The 14,326-nt window shown below is 57.0% G+C and overlaps 1 protein-coding gene across 3 annotated transcripts; it reads left to right on the plus strand.

The window, feature by feature from the left end:
• Window positions 1-134: 134 nt before the first annotated feature.
• Window positions 135-13,177, plus strand: ATPAF2 (ATP synthase mitochondrial F1 complex assembly factor 2). Of its 3 annotated transcripts, none has more exons than XM_082373056.1 (8): window positions 135-425; window positions 6,172-6,216; window positions 6,458-6,603; window positions 7,553-7,650; window positions 9,052-9,132; window positions 10,655-10,767; window positions 11,111-11,226; window positions 12,755-13,177. In XM_082373056.1, exons 1-8 carry the CDS (start codon window positions 293-295, stop codon window positions 12,890-12,892), a joined length of 870 nt encoding a protein of 289 aa, XP_082229182.1. In that variant the 5' UTR covers window positions 135-292; the 3' UTR covers window positions 12,893-13,177. The 3 variants fall into 3 exon arrangements, with proteins under 3 accessions (XP_082229182.1, XP_082229180.1, XP_082229181.1); XM_082373054.1 differs by lacking the exon at window positions 12,755-13,177 and adding an exon at window positions 11,320-12,221 and having other exon boundaries at window positions 11,111-11,259; XM_082373055.1 differs by lacking the exon at window positions 12,755-13,177 and adding an exon at window positions 11,380-12,220 and having other exon boundaries at window positions 11,111-11,259.
• The last annotated feature ends 1,149 nt before the right edge of the window (window positions 13,178-14,326 follow it).

Genomic DNA, 14,326 nt, shown 5'->3' on the forward strand with positions numbered 1-14,326 from the left:
CCGAGGCCCTCTGGGACTTGTAGTCTTCTTCCCGAGGCGCGGCGCGGGGGCGGGGCCTGGGCGTTTGTGATGCTGATTGGCTGCGGCGTGCGCTGAGACGCGCGGCGACGGCGCGCCGCGAGTGTCGTGCGCAACATGGCGGCGCCCAGGGAGGCCGAGGACGCCGGCGGCTGGTGAGAAGTTCCGGCCGCCGGTGAAGCTTCGTGCGGCCCGAGCGCGCACCGTGTGGTCCCTCCGCTCCGTGTTCCCCGCGCTCAGGTCTCGCGCGGTCGTCCTCCCAGGCCCCCGCGCGATGTGGAGGAGCTGCCTCCGGCTGCGGGGCGGGGGTCGCCACCTCCTGAACTGCCCCCGGGGTGGCCTCACCGCCCCCGAGGGGCCGGGGCCAAAACCCCCGGCCCGCGCCCGGGCCTACGCGCCGCCGGCAGGTGAGGGAGGCTAGGGCGGAGCAGGCTGAGGAGTTGGCCGTACAGGGTCACAGGTCGGAAGGGAAGCCCCGGCAAGGGCAGGGACCGCCCCAGGGCGCACGCGCGTCGTTTTCTTTAGCACGTGTGGCTTTCCTCTCTTCCATTAGGAAAGCAGAAGTCATCCTTGTTTTCAGGCGGGGAAATTCGGGTTCTGGGTCGGGATTGCCCCAAGGGAGCAGAGCAAACTCTGAGAGGTTTGCGGGGTAAAGGCCGGTCTGCCGGCCTGCTTTCTGTGTCCCCGCGACCCGGCACCGAAGGGACCTGGAGCCTGCGCTTTCAGTCTTCCATCCCGGCCGCTGTCTCCGCAGCTGTCCTGACTCTTCCTCCTACTGCCCTCCCACGACCCCTGCTATCTGCTAAGGAGTTAACACCCCGTGCCTTCTTCCTCCCCTTCCAACTCAGATGAGGCTTAGGAGAAGGTAGTGGCTCTTTCGTTGCTTCTGGGGAGAGGTTTTAGGGGTAAGAGTGGGAGTGACTCCTTTGAGTGAAGATAGTAAAGCTCTCCTTCCAGTCACTCAGTATTGATGTGCTGAGGGCGGGAGGCACCGTTGTCGTCAAGAGAGACGTAGCCTCCACCTAGGTGATGTTCAGTGTCGAGTGCAGAAGGTTATAACACCCTGGTTAAACAGTAGCCTATATCCTGTGTGAGGGAAGTACAAAGAAGCACCTATTCCCACCTTAGGGGTTTTGAGGGTCTAGAAAGGGTCTTGGGTGAAAGGACATTTAAGCTGAGTCTTGACAGAAGAGAAGGAGCTCGGTGTAGAGGAGCAGGGAGGGTGGAACGCGGGCGGCTGGAACACGTCCAGAGGTGGCAGCGGGTGAGGGAGCTTGCTGTGACACTGCCTGCTTTAGGAAATCTAGAGCTCCACAGGCAGCTTGGCATCGTGGCAGAAGCACATACCTGGGGTCTGATGCTGCTGAACCAGGAGCTGTGTGATCTTAGGCATGTGACTGCTTCGTTTGGACATCATTTTCCTCTGTGAGTTGAAGGGCTAGGTTGTCTCTGAGCGCCCTTCTGTTCCATAATTTTATACAAATGGGGAAGAGGAATGGATGTAGCAGGGAGCGGAGATCTCACCTGTCAGGGCCCAGGTGAAGGGCCTGGAGGTGATCCATGAAGAGCCAGTAAAGGGGAAGGAGGAAGGGCATCTGTGACCGTCTGATTTATGATGAGAAATGTACACATTTGGTCATTTTCTTGTACTGGCATACGTCTCCTAAAACCCTTGTAGTTTACTAAGTAATGAGAGCTGTGGGAGAATCTTTTGTTAAAATAGTCGGTCTTCTGTCCTAAAATAGCTCCAGAGTGATAAAGGTGAAAGGAGGGTCTTATTACTCATAACAAGCCCCTTTCAACCACACCTGAGCGTATGTTAACAAGGTGACTTTTTCCTTAGGGAAAGCCCCTAAGGATGGCGGCTGATTGCCAGGGGAACCAAACACACTTGATTAGAGGGTTGGAAGTTTCAGTCCCACCCCCTGACCTCTGGGAAAGGGAGAGTGACTGGAGATTGAATGGAGGTTGATCACTAATTACCTGTGATTTAATCAATCATGCCTGTGTAATGAAGCCTCCACAAAACCCCTGAACTATGGGGTTTGGAGAGCTTCAAGGTTGGGGAACACATGGAGATGCAGGGAGGGTGCCCAGAGAGAGCATGGAAACTCGGCACCCTTTCCTCCATACCTTGCCCCACGCATCTCCTCCATTTGCCTGTCCCCGAGTTGTATTCTTTTGTAGTAAACTGGTACTCTAGTAAGTAAACTGTTCTCCTAAGTGCCATCAGCTGCTCTAGCAAGCTAATCTTGCAGGACATTAGTATTGTAGGACAGAGTCCTTAATCTATGGGATCCAGCGCTGTCTCCAGGTGGGTAGTGTCAGAATTGAGTCAGTTGTAGGACACTCAGCTGGTGTCTGAAGAGTTGATCAGTGGTATCCGATTGGTAGGGATCCCTAACCCTAACCGCCCCCCCTCCACGTTTGGAGCATAGTATCTGTGTGAGTGTGTAAAGGAAAACGGGAGCGTTGTTTTTCCTTTACAGCACCCCAGGGAGGCAGCACACGAGCGAAGGGAACACGCTCAGGAATTCCCTTAAGTTTCCTCAATCAGTGGGTTCATCCAGTTGGTGGGTGCCACTTGCCATCATGGTGGCACTGACCTGCGCCTGTTGCTTTCTACTGCAGACTTGCTAGCTTCGGCTCTTGGTAGGTAGTCAAACGTGGAGGAAGATGAGAGTGGGTGAAAGAGTGCCAAGCAGTGGGACGGAGCGTCTCGCACCGACCTGAGCGCTCTGCTTTTCCGGTCTGAGCGTCTGTGCGTCTTTGGAGGAGTGGAAGCTTAAACCCAAGTGGTGGCTTCTCCATGAAGACTTGGAGAGGCAAGTAGATTGAACTTGGCTCCTTAGGGACGGCCGTGCCATTGAAGGTTGTCGGAAGGCGAGGAGGGGGTTAGGAGAGGGTCACCGGGCTGTGTGGCGTCCAGCCCTGTACCAGCTCTTGGAGCCGTCAGCCGCTCAGAGGGGAAGGTGTTCGGAGAGGCTGCCTGTCCAGCTGAGGACGACACCGGTGAAGGCAAGGCTGGAGGTCTCCTCTGTTGACAAGTTGTCTGTCGCCTGCACAAGTGGTTTAGCTTCTCAGTCTCTGCCCCGTCTTCAGAGGCTGCTTGTGCTGGGTTGAGGCAGATGCTGTAGATAAGGAGGCCAGCCTGCCACCTGTTTTTGTTAATAAAGGTTTATTGGAACCCAGCCCTGCTCATTCACTGACATGCATCTAGGGCTGCTTTCACCACAGTGCAGAGTTGGCTGGTTGCACCAGAGACTAGATGGCCTGCAAAGCCTAAAATACTTTATTTGGCTGTTTGCAGAAGTTTGCCAACCCCTGCTCTGGATGCTAGAGCAATTTGGAAAAAAAGGTGTGTTTAGTCATTTTGCCCATTCATACTAATTTATGTGGTAGATACATTTGGCCTGAAGAATTTTTTAACAGCTTTATTGAGATATGATGCACTTACAGTTCACTCAAAGTGTACAATTCAGTGGTTTTTAGTATACTCAAACGGATTGTGCAGCCATCGATTCTAGAACATTCTTATTACCCCAAAGAATCCCTGTACCCTTTAGCTACCACTCTCCGAGTACCCCCTCAATCCCTCCAGGCCTAGAGAACCACTACTTTACTCTCTGTAGATTTCCCTAGTTTGGATATTTCATATAAATGGAATGTGGTTTTTTTTGACTGGCTTTTTTTCATTTAGCATGTTTTCAAGGTTTATCCCAGGGGTAGCATGTGTCAGTACTCCATTCTTTTTCACAGCTGATAATATTCCATTGTAGGGACATACCATGTCTTATTTATGCAGTCATCCATGGGTGAACATTTGGGTGGTTTCCATCTTTTGGCTGTTCTGAATGCCTCTGTAAACACTTGAGTACAGGTTTTTGTTTGGGCATATGTTTTCATTTCTCACAGGCAGGTATCTAAGAGTAGAATTGCTGGATCAAATGGTACCTAACTTTCTGAGGAACTGCCACCCTGCTTTCCAAGGTGGCATTTCCACCAGCAATGTATGAAGGTCCCAATTTCTCAACCTCCTTCCCAACATCTGTGTTTTTGATCATAGCCATCCTAGTGGGTATGAAGTGGTGTCTCGGGGCTTTGCTTTGCATTTCCCTGATGATGAATGATGTCAAACATCTTTTCGTGTGCTTTTTGGACACTTGTACATTTTCTTTGGAGAAATGTCTATTCAGATACTTTGACCATTTCTTAGTTGGGTTATTTGTCTTTTTATTATTGAATTGCAAGAGTTCTTTATATAGCTGGCCCGAAGAATTCTGATACTTGAAAACGCTCCGTCACAGCCGCCCCAGGATTATGGGTAGAGGGACCCCGAGTCAGAATCTAGCGTTAAGGCTTAAGGTCCGCCAGGTGGCACTGTCTAGAAAGAGAAGGGTGTTGAGGTAGCTCTGGGAAGGCACGTCCTCTGTTCCTGGTGCACCGCGGTGCTTGCAGTTCTGAGGCTTTGAGTCTTTCCAAAGCAAAGGCCAGCCCGGAAATTGAGGCTGGTAGAAGGATCACTCACTGGTCTGTGAAGCCTGGGACAGGAGGAGGAGTGTCCGGGGAAGTGACACAGAGAATCGCCTGTTTCTTTATATGTACTGAAGCAACCTTGCAGGAGAAAGGGACCCAGTGGACGTTAATTTCCAGTTCAGCACTCTTCACAGGAGCAGCTTGTTAATGTTCTCCGCCTATATAGCCTGGTTTCTTGTGGCCAGCTTTTAAAATTCAATGCTTTTTCACATACCCGTTTCTTTGTATCTACATAGTCCTTAAAATTGTCACTTAAAAGTCACCAAGTGTGGTTTTGCCACAGAAACAGACGGTCTGTAAAGGGGGTGATTCCTACTCACAAGAGACCCGTTCTGTGTGATCCTACAAGCCTAGCCTGTCTCCTGCCTGTAAGGATGGGGCTTCCATTGCTGGTGGCTCGCCCTGTGTCACTGAGGATATGGGTGTTCACAGGCTCCTAGTCTCATGACTTGTCTCATGAGACCCAAGACCTTGGAGGGTCCAGGGAGAAAACCTCCATCTTTTGACATTGTTGCAGAGCATGGATCCCGCCAAGTGACTTTTCCAGATCCCGGTCTCGTTGCCTGTGTGAACCCCCAACTTGGCTCCCCCACCCTCCTCACCGGGACCTGCCGGCCTCCTCCGCAGATCTGGGCCTCTCGGGTGCTGCAGGCCTGCCCTGCTCACCGCCTTTCTAGTTCCAAAGCCTGCTCTCCTGACTGTCCTGTAAGCTGTTCCTTCTGCTGGGAGCTACACACACGTGCACGCGCGCACACACACACACACACACACACACACACACACGCGCGCGCGCGCGCGCCGTCAGCACGGTTGGGCCTGCCCTGCTCTTCTGCGGCTCTCAGGTGCCATCTAGCTGCTTGGAGGTCTTCCTTTGGCCCAGCCGAGATGAGGCTTCTTGGGTTTAGTGTCCATCTTCCCACAAGACGGTACGCGCCTCGAGGGCAGGGTCGCTTTGAGTCCTGCCCTGGAAGGGGGTTAGTCGTCGCCAAGTTTGCTCCAGGACTGGAGTTTGCCCTCCCCTCAGCGCAGCCCTGAACCGGCCTGGCCGGCCTCTCTGATCAGGCACAGAGGTGGGCCTGGCCAGGACAGAGGAGCGGGGCAGAGGGAAGAAGACCCCCTCGTGGGAGACGTCACTGTCCCGGCAGCTTTGGGAGGCTCAGCCTGGGCTGTCAGTCTCTGCCCGTCCTTTCCTTGGCCCCCAGGCCTCTCGGGCCCATACCCCATGGCCGTGGGGCGTGTGGTAGAATGCTCTGCCATGCCGGCAGGGTGGGCCCTCCCCCAGGGATGAGTCAGCCTTCGGACCCCCCCGCCCCCCGCTTCCTGCCTGGTCTGGCTTTGGACTTGCTGCCCAGCCAGGCACTGGAGAACATGCTGGACATCGTCTGGGCACCCCGACCGAGGCCTCCAGACAGACGCAGGGGCCTCCAGTCTTGTGTCGGCGGGGCTGCTGCTCCTAGCCTGTTACTCAGAAGCCACTGATCCGTGTGGAGTGGGGAGACCCTTGGGCGCTGTGTGGAAGTCAGGGTGGTCAGTCAGCATCAGCAGTGACGGTACAAGCTCCTCCTGAGCTGTCTCCACAGCATTTTAAACTGCGCTTTTGAAAAATCTTTCCAACAGAAAGGAAGAGGTTCTATCAGAATGTCAGCATCACACAGGGTGAAGGTGAGTGAGTGGAATTTTCACTGCCTCTTTTGTTTCTGTGAATGGGTGGAAACACTTTTCACCTCCAGCCAGCTCCTCGGTGAGCTTGGTCTTGGCGCTCTCGTCGGGTGTCTTTCTATAAGCCACCCGCCCCCCAGAAGGGGCTCGGGGCGTCTTTGCACCGAATCAAGTAGCTAAATATAGGGGTGGTCACTCGATTCTGCTTATTAACCCCTGAGAGGTTTTCATCTGATCTTTCAAGGTGGCTTTGAGATCAATCTGGACCACAGGAAGCTGAGGACTCCCCAAGCCAAGCTCTTCACCGTCCCCAGCGAGGCCCTGGCCGTCGCTGTGGCCACCGAGTGGGACTCCCAGCAGGACACCATCAAGGCGTACACCATGCACCTGGTAACAGGTCGCAGCCCGTGCCCGAGGCTGCCACGGCCTTCGTGGGGTACCGGGCAGAATTGGGGATCCTGTCCCGATTTCGATAAGGCCCTGCGGGCTGTGGGCACCCGCCCCGCCCCCAGGGCCTGGTTCCTCCCTGGCCGCCAGCTCTCTAATTTCCCTCGGGGGCGGCCGCTCCTTTGCTTTGCCAGCTCTGTGGGGCTGTGACGGTCCGGGTGCTGGTCGTGCCTGCTGTCTGTCTCCTCAGCAGCACGTAGCCAGCCTGGCCTCAGCTCAGCTGGCACTCAGCAGGCTTGGTGGCGGTGCGGACCCTCCCCGAGAAGCTGGCCTCCCCGAGGCCCGAGAGGAGCAGCTGGGGGAGGGGCCCACTCGGTCACCTTGGGCGACCTTGCCGCCCCTTGGGCAAGGTCCCCACCCTGAAAAGTGGGTGGTGGTCAGGACGGGACGAGACGATGCGTCGCGAGTCTGTGCTTCCCGGCACATGGCCCCAGGCCCCAGGCGGGCTCCTCAGCCTCTCCGCCCGCGTGCCAGCTCCCCTGGACTGTCCAGGGAACAGGGGACACGGGCTGCAGACGGAGCCTTCGGGTAGCTCAGCAGCCTGCGGGCCACAAGGCAGATCTGGAAAAACTGTCCTGCCCCTGGGTTGGCTGGCTTGTCCCCTGCTTTCTGAGGCGTCGGGGAGTTGGCAGGTGAGCTTCTCAGCCAGATCCAGGAATGCTTCCACGTCACCGTCGCTGAACCTGATCTCCCTGGGCCTGGGTTCCCACGTCTCTGAAATGGTTACAATAATAGTACCTCCTGGAAAGGGTTGTGGTGAGGATTGAATTAAACACCGCAGAGCCTGGTAGTACAGAGACTGAGACCTTGGGGGAGTTCATTGTTCCTGGGGCCTGGGCGGTGTCCTCGGGACCGGCCGTGCTGACGGGCTCTCTCTCTGCCTTTGATCCAGACCACACTGTGCAACACATCTCTAGACAACCCGACCCAGCGAGGCAAAGACCAGCTCATCCAGGCAGCCGCAAAGTTCCTGGACACTGACACCGTCTGGTAAGGGACGTGTGGGCGGCCTCCCCGGGGCCTGAGCGAGTCCCTCGGCCTGTTTGCCCGGAGCCTTCTCAGTGGAGGAGAGGGCAGGCCCTTAGCTCCTCAGCACTCAGCTGCGCTGCAGACCCCGGGCGGGAGGGCGCGGGCTGCCCCAGGGCCGGGCCGGCCCTCTCCCACAGCCAGCAGCTGTCCCCTGGCTGGGGCGGGGCAGGCTGGTGGCCTCCGCAGCTCTTGCAGGCTCTAGGACCCAGGGGGTCACATCCGGCCACCACACGTTCTCACGTAGGCCGCCTGCTCGTCACTTGTCCGCTGGGTCACGGATGGCCCGACCTTGGCATCCAGCGGCTGGCCTCCTTGTCTGCATCCTCCCCGCACCCGGGTTCTTTAGTGGTGGGTCGGGGGTGTTGACAGGAAGTGGAAGGAACAACTGAGCAGCCCCATGTCTGCCGCCCGAATGCTCCGGCACCCGGGAACCTCCAGGGTGGCACGTGAAATCGGCACTGGGGGGAGGGGACAGATGTGCCCCTGCAGAGACCGCTGGCACTGCTGTTGGAAGGTCCACGCCGTTTGCGTTAGGGACCGTTTGGTTACAGGGAACAGCACCCTTCCAGCCCAGCTTAGAGAAGGGTGGTTTTCTTGGAGACCATCCCAGTACTGAGAGCAGATGCGGGTGGGAGCCCCCTCTGCCCTGGGGGCCACTCCTCTCCCCTGGGCAGCCGCCGCCCCGCACCCTCGTGACCTCGCTGCCACTTCTGCTCACACCAGCCTGGCCTCCCCGGCACCCCCTCAGATTTCCGTCCCAGGAGGCCTTGCAGCTCAGCTCCCCTCAGCTGACCTCATCTCTGTCTCTCGGTCAGAACAGTGGTGCGGCCTGGCATCGGTGGTGCCAGGCAGGGCCGCTGGCGGCCGCATCTGTAGCTGGGAGGCACGTGGGCAGTCAGGCAGCTGGTCCGTGGCCGGGGCGCCGCCTCTTGGGAGGGGCTGGCAGGCAGGACGAGTGACTGAGCTGCTGGCACAGCATCCTGGGACCAAGGGGGTGTGGGTCTGGGGACAGTGTTCGTGCTGAGAGCAGCGCCAGGGCAGCACTGCAGGCGGTGACCTGGCGATAACTGGGGATGTTCGGGACAGCGGGTCTCAAACTCAAGCTTACGCAGAACCCCTGGAGGGCTTGTGAAGCTGCAGGTTGCTGGTCTCCACCCCCAGAGGGCGGGGCCTGAGGATGTGCATTTCCAGCAAGGTCCAGGGTGAGCCCTGGGCCACACTTTGAGAACCACTGCTTTAGGCTTGGGGGCGGGGGTAGGGGGTGGAGAGGTCTTTTGCTGTTGTGTTTTGTGTATCTGTGTCTGTCACTGGATGAGAGAATTGTACTTTTTTATTAATGGAGGTGCTTTTGCACTGAATTAGCTACAGGGTGGAAGAACCAGAGACGCTGGTGGAGCTGCAGAGGAACGAGTGGGACCCGGTCATAGGCTGGGCCGAGAGGAGGTGAGCCGCTCGGCGCTGGGCAGGCCAGGGTCCAGGCCATGCTGGACAGCCGGGGCCCTGAGCTGGTCAGTGTTCTGAGTTCAGAGCACCCAGGGGACGCAGGACAGGGCCACCTTGGGGGAAAATGCTGTTCAGTGCTTCTGTCCCCATTGGCTGTGTGACCTTGGGCTAGTGACTTGATCTCTCTGAGCTTCCTTGTCTGTGAGTGAGGCTCATAATCCCTACCTCCCAGGGTGTCAGGGGGTGTACACGAAGTGATGCACCCTGCTTGGCACACAGTGAATGCTCGCGTTGGCAGTTGCCGTCCTGCTCATTGTCACAGGTGCTGTACAGTCGTACACACGATCACAAAGCAGCGTGTGTGATCCGGACACACGCAGAAAAGTCTGGACAGGTGAACCTGTGGGTGGGAGGTTTCCAGGGATTGATGATGCCCAGTGCTTTTCCTTAGCAGGAAGACTCTTGTGCAGAATTGAACAGACCATTGATGTGGCAAAGTTGTTTCAGTTTCATTTCATTCCCAGGGGATTCGCAAAGGGCTCTGACCTTGTGCTCCCGTGACCACAGTATTTTGTAAATGTGTGTACACGGAGTGGTTTTGGCATAGCGTTTTTTATCTGTACGCGTTTCCTGAGTGCCCACGATGTGTCGGCATCCTTGGGTTTTGTAGCAAGAGGCGTAGCCAGTGTGCTGAAGGATCAGATAAAACCGAACGACTAGATGCCATGTGAGAACCGCAGAGATGCGATGCCATTTTGGAGTCCGATGAAATGGAACAATAGTTTGGCGCCTACAGGCCTTTGCTATGGTACAAAATGGTCAGCTTTTTGTGGCAGTTGAAATTTCTCACCCGTAACAGATTACAGGAAAACGTGGCCACTTCCTGTGTTCCATTTGTACTATTGGAAATTTCAGAAAGACTGTTTCTAAACCAATGGGAAAAATCAGTGATATATGAAAGGAAATTACAAAAATTGCTTTTATTCCATTGTTTTTTCCTGCATTTTATGTAGTTAAGATTGTTCTTGAAGATGTATCGTTCTTGAAGCTAGCTCGTGTCCCAGACCAAAAACAGTGCCTTGTGTATGGTAGAGGCTTAATAAATGTGTGAAAAAATGATTGCCTGATACAGGACATACACAACTATTGTAAAGAAAATAATATTTAAAAGAAGTCTTTTATGGCTTATATGTGAAAACTTTTCTGCAAAGGTTTGAAACGCAGGTAGCCCACAGTTCTGATAGACGTTCAGGCCAGTGAATTAGAATTTCAGGAGCTGTAAGTGACCCCCTGCTTCCTGACTTGCCAACTGTGCCTTCATCCAGAGCTGTTTCTTGCCCTCTGCTCTCGGTGACAGAAGGTTACTAGGTCAGGAGGCCACTGACTGCAGTGGCAGGTGCTGTCAGTAACCCCAGCTGGCCCCTGAAGGGGCACGCGTGTGCTCAGCAGGCGGGGGCTCTGCTTCTGGGCAGAAGCTGGGCTGCACAGCGGGACAGACAGACGTGCAGCCTCTTTCTTTCAGATACGGCGTGAAGATCGGCTCCTCCACCAGCATCATGGGGCCCAGCATCCCAGCCCGGACTCGGGAGGTGCTGGTCAGCCACCTGGCCTCTTACAACACGTGGGCCCTACAAGGTACGCGGTGCTTCCTGTCGGCCAGGGAGGACGGGCTGGGGGTGGAGGGCTGTCATGCTAAGCTGTCCCCTGGTCCACGGGCCAGCAGGTTCACACCCTCCCTGGGGGACATGGCTCTCCCCTCTTCAGGAGTCTCCATTCAAGTCTCCCTGGCCTGGCTCGGGTCACGGGGTGGAGTGCTCGCTCCGATGGGCCGGGGCCCGTCCCAGGCAGGAGCGGAGCCAGGATCCCCGAAGGAGAGCAGAGCGCTCCTCTAGAAGTGTGGCGAAGGCTTTGTCCCCGCCTGGCGACTGCCCTGTGTGGGATGGGGGCCCCGGGTCCTGACCTGGCTGTGTCCCTGCAGGGATCGAGTTTGTGGTGAGCCAGCTCAAGTCCATGGTGCTGACCTTGGGCCTGATCGACCTGCACCTGACGGTGGAGCAGGCCGTGCTGCTGTCGCGCCTGGAGGAGACGTTCCAGGTGAGGCGCAGCCCCAAGGCAGACTCCCCGAAGGTCACCCCGCCGTGTACACGCGGAGCTCGGGTGCTAAGGCCCGAGGCAGACTCCCCGAAGGGCACCCCACTGTGTACTCATGGAGCCCGGATGCTAAGGCCCGAGGCAGACTCCCCGAAGGGCACCCCGCCGTGTACACGCGGAGCCCGGATGCTAAGGCCCGTAGAGGTGTGGTCACGTCACAGCGGTAGCAAACTGCGGCGGTGCTGCTCGGCCCTCCCTCACCGCCTCGCCGCCTCTTCTCAGCACCGTGTCGGGCGAGGGCTCTTGTTCCCATCTTGCACAGGAGGAATCCGAGGCGGGGGCGCCCCCTGAGATGATGCCGGAGGCGGGTCTTGGAGCCCCCCTCTGCGGGTGGAGGTTCAGGCACAACTGCAGGCTGGGCCCCCCAAGATGAGCAGGGGCCACGTGGGTGCTTCTGGAGGCTGGGCTTGCACACCCGGACGTGCGCACAGTGGGCCCCCAGGGCTGCCACTTGTGCACGTTTGGTTTAGGGGGCTCAGAATTAATAAGGCTTTGCTGCACTGCCGTTTGCGTTTTTTAACTCAGAATGATGGTGTTCTCTGCAGTCCCCTTGTCACTTCTGCAGCCTCAGAAGGTTAATTGCTGTTACAAATTGGCTCCTAGCATGATGAAAAAACCCTTTTGTAATGACAGCATTTCCCAAGTTCGTCTAGTCATCCGCTCAGGAAAATGCCAGGGGATAAAACTGCTTCTGTGTTATGAGAGGCCTGCTTCTCTCTGGTGTGAGAAAGGGTTGGATGGGAAGAGGGCGATCTGGGCCTGGAGGCGGCAGCCAGGAAACCTGGTTTCCAGTCTGGGCTCTGCTTTTGGCTGTGGGGTCCGAGCAGGGCCATCATTCCCTGAACCTCACGTTCTACTCACCGCAAAACGGTTCTCTGAGAGTATAAAACGCCCTTCAGATGTTCTAGGCCACCTGAAATGCAGGTAGATCTCGAGTTCCTGGGTGGGGGGTGGGGGGCGGGGGGCGGGCGGCCCACGCCTCTGGGCCCCTGGCCAGGGAGGGGCCTGCAGGGTGGGCTGGGGTCGCACTGACAGCCACGCTCAGGCCAGGGCTACTCCTGGAGAGAGAGTCTGCAGCCCTGCTTGGTGCAGACGTGCTGGCCTCTGCTGTCCTGGCCTCCCCCAGGAGCCCGGGCTGCAGCGACCGTGTGGCCCTGGCTGGTTTATTCATCCCCCACCCCCCACCGGGGCACTTGCAGCCCTGCCCAGTGAGGCAGCTCGCAGAGGGTGACACTTCGCAGACTGCCTCACGCCAGCGTCCCCGTGGGAAGGTCAGGCCCCTGGGGGAGATGCACGTGCGGCCGTACCCATGAGCACGGTGCCTGCTCTGCCCGCCCCCGCACCGCGTTTTCTCACCTCTCGCTCCCCCTGCGTGTCTCATGTTCGGGCGGGATCAGAGCCTACTCTCCTCAGCTATGGGACGTCATGGCTCTGGCCGGTCACCCAGCGGCCTGTCCCATCCTCTCCTCAGATCCAGAAGTGGGGCAACGTCGAGTGGGCCCACGACTACGAGGTGTGGGACCTGCAGGCGCGCACGGCCGCTGGCGCCCTCTTCGTGCACCTCTGCTCCGAGAGCTCGGCCGTCAAGCACAAGCTGCTGCAGGGGTGAGGCCGGGCCCCAAGCCACGCACCTGGTGGAGGCCAGCTTGGGCCGAGGTAGGGGCATGGGTGCGAGTGATTGTATTGAATGACTCTTCGCCTCGAACCGCATGGAGCCTCTGCTCATTGCTCCGGTCACCTCTGGGTCCCCGAGGCCACCCTGCCTACCCACAGGGCACGTGCTGCCGGGCCGGACCCTCCCACTGGGGAGCTCTCAGTGGCCCTCAGCCCCAAGGCTTTTGTCTTCCGGTTTTTAATCAAACAGTCTTTTAAAAATGAGTCCCTCTTGGTCCGAGCCATCTGTTTCTGTTTGTTTGTTCCTACTGTTTTAGCAAAAATGATTTACTCTTAAAAATAGAAAGTAGGGTTTTCCTGGTGGCACAGTGGTTACGAATCCGCCTGCCAATGCAGGAGACACGGGTTCGAGCCCTGGTCCGGGAAGATCCCACATGCCGCGGAGCAACTAATAAGCCCGTGTGCCACAACTACTGAGCCTGCACTCTAGAGCCCAAGAGCCACAACTACTGAGCCCTCGCGCCTAGAGCCCATGCTCCGCAACAAGAGAAGCCACGGCAATGAGAAGCCCGCGCACCACAACTACTGAGCCTGCGCTCTAGAGCCCGAGAGCCACAACTACTGAGCCCACGTGCCACAACTACTGAGCCCTCGCGCCTAGAGCCCATGCTCCGCAACAAGAGAAGCCACGGCAATGAGAAGCCCGCACACCGCAACGAAGAGTAGCCCCTGCTCGCCGCAACTAGAGAAAGCCTGCACACAGCATCGAAGACCCAACACAGCCAAAAATAAATATAAATAAATAAATTTTAAAATATATATTTCAAGGGGCTTCCCTGGTGGCGCAGTGGTTAAGAATCTGCCTGCTAATGCAGGGGACACAGGTTCGAGCCCTGGTCTGGGAAGATCCCACATGCCGCGGAGCAACTAAGCCCGTGAGCCACAACTACTGAGCCTGCGCGTCTGGAGCCTGTGCTCCGCTACAAGAGAGGCCGCGACAGTGAGAGGCCCGCGCACCGCGATGAAGAGTGGCCCCCGCTTGCCACAACTAGAGAAAGCCCTCGCACAGAAACGAAGACCCAACACAGCCAAAATTAAATAAATAAATAAATTTTTAAAAATATATATTTAAAAAAATAGAAAGTAAACAGTGTTTGTTGTTTCTGGGATAAAAGCCTGGGCAAGGCCACCTGATGTGCACATGACCTGCTCAGGGATCCCAAGGTCCTCCTCACAGGGCCACTCACAGGGCTCCAGACTGCAGGCGGGGTCTCTGGGTGTCTGGGCCCAGGTCAAGGAGCAGGAAGAGTGCGAGTTTGGGGCACAAAGGCCTCGGAGCTGCTGGGCCTTGCCCCCCTTCCGGGGGCCCTGGCCACCTCACCACAAGCCCCCACCCCGCACCGTGAGTGTGCTCACCAGAGGTACTGTC

Source organism: Balaenoptera borealis, assembly GCF_965194805.1.
Source record: "Balaenoptera borealis genome assembly, chromosome: 20".
Taxonomy (NCBI): domain Eukaryota; kingdom Metazoa; phylum Chordata; class Mammalia; order Artiodactyla; family Balaenopteridae; genus Balaenoptera; species Balaenoptera borealis.